The sequence below is a fragment of the Vombatus ursinus genome, unplaced genomic scaffold, assembly GCF_900497805.2.
Source record: "Vombatus ursinus unplaced genomic scaffold, bare-nosed wombat genome assembly UNPS02014779.1, whole genome shotgun sequence".
Classification (NCBI taxonomy): Eukaryota; Metazoa; Chordata; class Mammalia; order Diprotodontia; family Vombatidae; genus Vombatus; species Vombatus ursinus.
Window position 1 is genome coordinate 14,748,841 of NW_020954557.1, and position 3,176 is coordinate 14,752,016.

General features: G+C 29.4%; 1 protein-coding gene across 1 annotated transcript in view; it reads left to right on the top strand.

The window, feature by feature from the left end:
- DNAH7 (dynein axonemal heavy chain 7) overlaps positions 1 to 3,176 on the top strand; it is a 265,553-nt gene that overhangs the window by 167,872 nt on the left and 94,505 nt on the right. Inside the window, exon 43 of the mRNA XM_027866000.1 lies at positions 2,105 to 2,259. Coding sequence (XP_027721801.1) covers positions 2,105 to 2,259 — 155 coding nt within the window. The remainder of the gene's footprint in view (positions 1 to 2,104; positions 2,260 to 3,176) is intronic.

Below are 3,176 nucleotides of genomic sequence, written 5' to 3' on the forward strand. Positions count from 1 at the left end.
CGGTCAACTGAAAAAATCATTAAAATTTTTGGCATAAAAACTCTAAACTACATAAAAATCAACTTAATATCTATATACCATAGAAATTTGAGATCATTGCATTAGCTCACATATTTGAAAGAGGTGATGAAATAAATAGTAACTCATAGCTTGAATAATATGAAATTTTATTGAATTTATTTTGACCAAGAGACCAAAGGAGCAAAATGGCTCATATAACTTTATAAGAGAAAAACCTAGAGGAGACATTCTGTAGAATAAATTCCCATTTAAAAAAAAAAAAGACCCAGTTAGCCAATGTCTTCCTAGGTGAGAGACAAGATAAAAGAATAGGTAGGCAATGGTAGGGTTTGGATTTCTTCAGAAAATGAATCTATCAAATAGATAATAGGTATCAGTATTTGCATAAAGGTATTAGCTGGAGGCTCATAATCACTGCTCAATCTTACTTGGTAAAGACACATGATAGAAAAATATTGAAATGTTATATATTTTCAAAAAGCATTGCTTAAGGATCATTTTATCAGGAAGATGACAGAGTAGTTGTTTTTCCCCAGCCTCTTCATTAAAAACCTCATTGAAAGGAATTAAATACCAGATATATAGTATTGAAAGCTGGATCCATAAGGTAAAAAGACAGAAGCCACACACAAGGTTAAAAAAATCATGGCATATTATCAGACAACTGAAATATTAAGAATTCCCACTCAGTGTTCCTACCCCCTACCCACAGGAAGAGATAGGGTGAATGATTTGCTGTCTGCAGTGAAATTAAATGAAGGATTTACTTTGATGAGATCATAGATCCATTGATATATCAACATCTATTAAGGAAATGAAATATTGTAGTGTTATTTTTTGGTCCAGACCTGTGATCTCATCAGTGTATGGAGTACCAGGAAAGGAAATTCTTCTTGCCAATGAAGATCAGTGACTGTTCTGCAACTTGGTAGTCTTAGAGAGTTGCCTGGTACATTGAGAAGTTAAATGACTTATCCAGACACACATCCAGTGTGTTACAAAGGTGCAGCTTGAACCCATATTGTCTTGACTCCAATCCCAGCCCTCTGTCTGCCACACTGCACTGTCTTTTTTATATTTAATGTAGTATCACAAAAATGACAAATGTAACTATGAGGAAACATGGAAAGTAAAATAGGCAAAAACTGAATTATATATACATTGACTTACAAGGATGTATGAAAAAGGAAAACAACGCCAAAAATAATAAAACTTCAGATATAGATAGAAAGGAACATGATATGGAAGAATCATTTGTTTATCTATTGTCTAGTGATTTTGCTTTAAGTGCTAAGGGGGGTTAATTTTGTTCCTTTTAAATGTATTTGTTGCTGTCTTTGTTGCTGATTACTACATTTGTAAAGAAAACTTTAAAATTTATAAAAGAGAAAAAATGAGACAGAGAGATAAGCCAAGTATTGTGGTGACATCAATTTTGCATGCTCTGGGTATTTTGAATTTAGATGATTCAAAATTAGTTTTCTAGCTTTTCTTTCTCTATATTTTATGGTGATAGTTATTCCAAAGACATCATTAATTGACACTGAAGTGACCAGCAAGAATGGCAAATAATTTCAAAGGTGTAGTTCAAAATTTATAGAATTTTGAGTTTCAAGCAGGAGAATAATTCATATTTGACTTACCAGTTATTTTTTACTATTTTCATTTCAGTTAAATAATTTGATTAAAATAATGGTGGTCTAAGAACATAGTTTTCTTTGGGAATTGAAAAAATAAATAATGAAGTAAATTAACTAATATTCACATGTAACTACTATAAAATTATATGTGAAATGAAGAAACAGATAATTAAATACAAATTAAATTTAATTTTAAAATAATGACCATTTGCAGATTTTGACTCAATTCATGTGAGAAAAGGAGACATAATTTTGTCATTCAATTCCACTTAAATATGCTATTTTGTTTTCTTAATTAGGATATCAAAACCATAATTCTGGAAGTTATATCTTACCTTCTCTTTATTCTCTAGTATAAACTGTAATGAAATTAGATGAAGTTATTAAGTGAGATACAGGCAATTTCATTTTTGCACCATTTTCATTCTTTCTTTCCCTTCCAGGAATGCAAGAAGATGGCCTCTAATGATAGATCCTCAAGGTCAGGCTAATAAATGGGTAAAGAATATGGAAAAAGCCAATAGCCTTCACATAATCAAATTAAATGATGCGGACTATGTAAGGACCCTGGAAAATTGCATCCAGTTTGGTACGCCTGGTATGTAACTAAATAGTAAAACTGTATATTACCAAAATGCCTGGAGAGGGCACAATTAACTCAAAAATTGTTTAAGATGCAAAAAAGGACAAACATCAGATACATACAAAAATGGTAATTTTATTCTTCCATTTCATTATTTGATAATCAAATTAAACTCTGATAATTGTAATCACAGCAAGTTAGGAAATTTTCCATGCCTAAAGATTTGTTTGCAATGATTTCTCTAATTTAGCTGTTTTAATTGTTGCCAGAAGTTGGGCACACTTTAATTTTCATTATGATTCTGATTTACTTTTTAAGAGTCTCTGTGATATATCAAAACTTGCTTACCACACCATCAGTCCTGTTGCCATTTTTTTCCTTTCCCCATATGTAATATGAGTATTAAGGAATTTATGATACTTGTGTTGTTGTGTCATTGTCATAACAAAGGCATCAAGAATCTCATAATTACTTTTCAGGAAAAATCTCATGTAAGCTTTACATTTATCAACCTGAGAAACTAGATTAAATATTTTATTGTTTGAGTAAATCTATAATTAATTATATATATTTATATATATAATATATATATATTTAAACTTAAAAAGATGTAGAAAAATACCCAAATACCCCCCAAAATATAAAAATCTTATTTTCTGTTTGAGATAGTATTGCATAGCAAAAGTATCCTAAACAATTTCATAATTTTACATATCAGTTTTTATAATGAAGTATATACTTACAAATATTAAAATTGAATGAGAGCAGGGTTTGATAGCTGTGGGAAATAACCAGAATTGAATATATATATATATATACACATATATATGTGTGTATATATATGTATATATATATGTGTATATATATACACATATATATAATGTTAACAAATACAAAACTATTGATTCATTCAACAAATATTTAAAATTGTG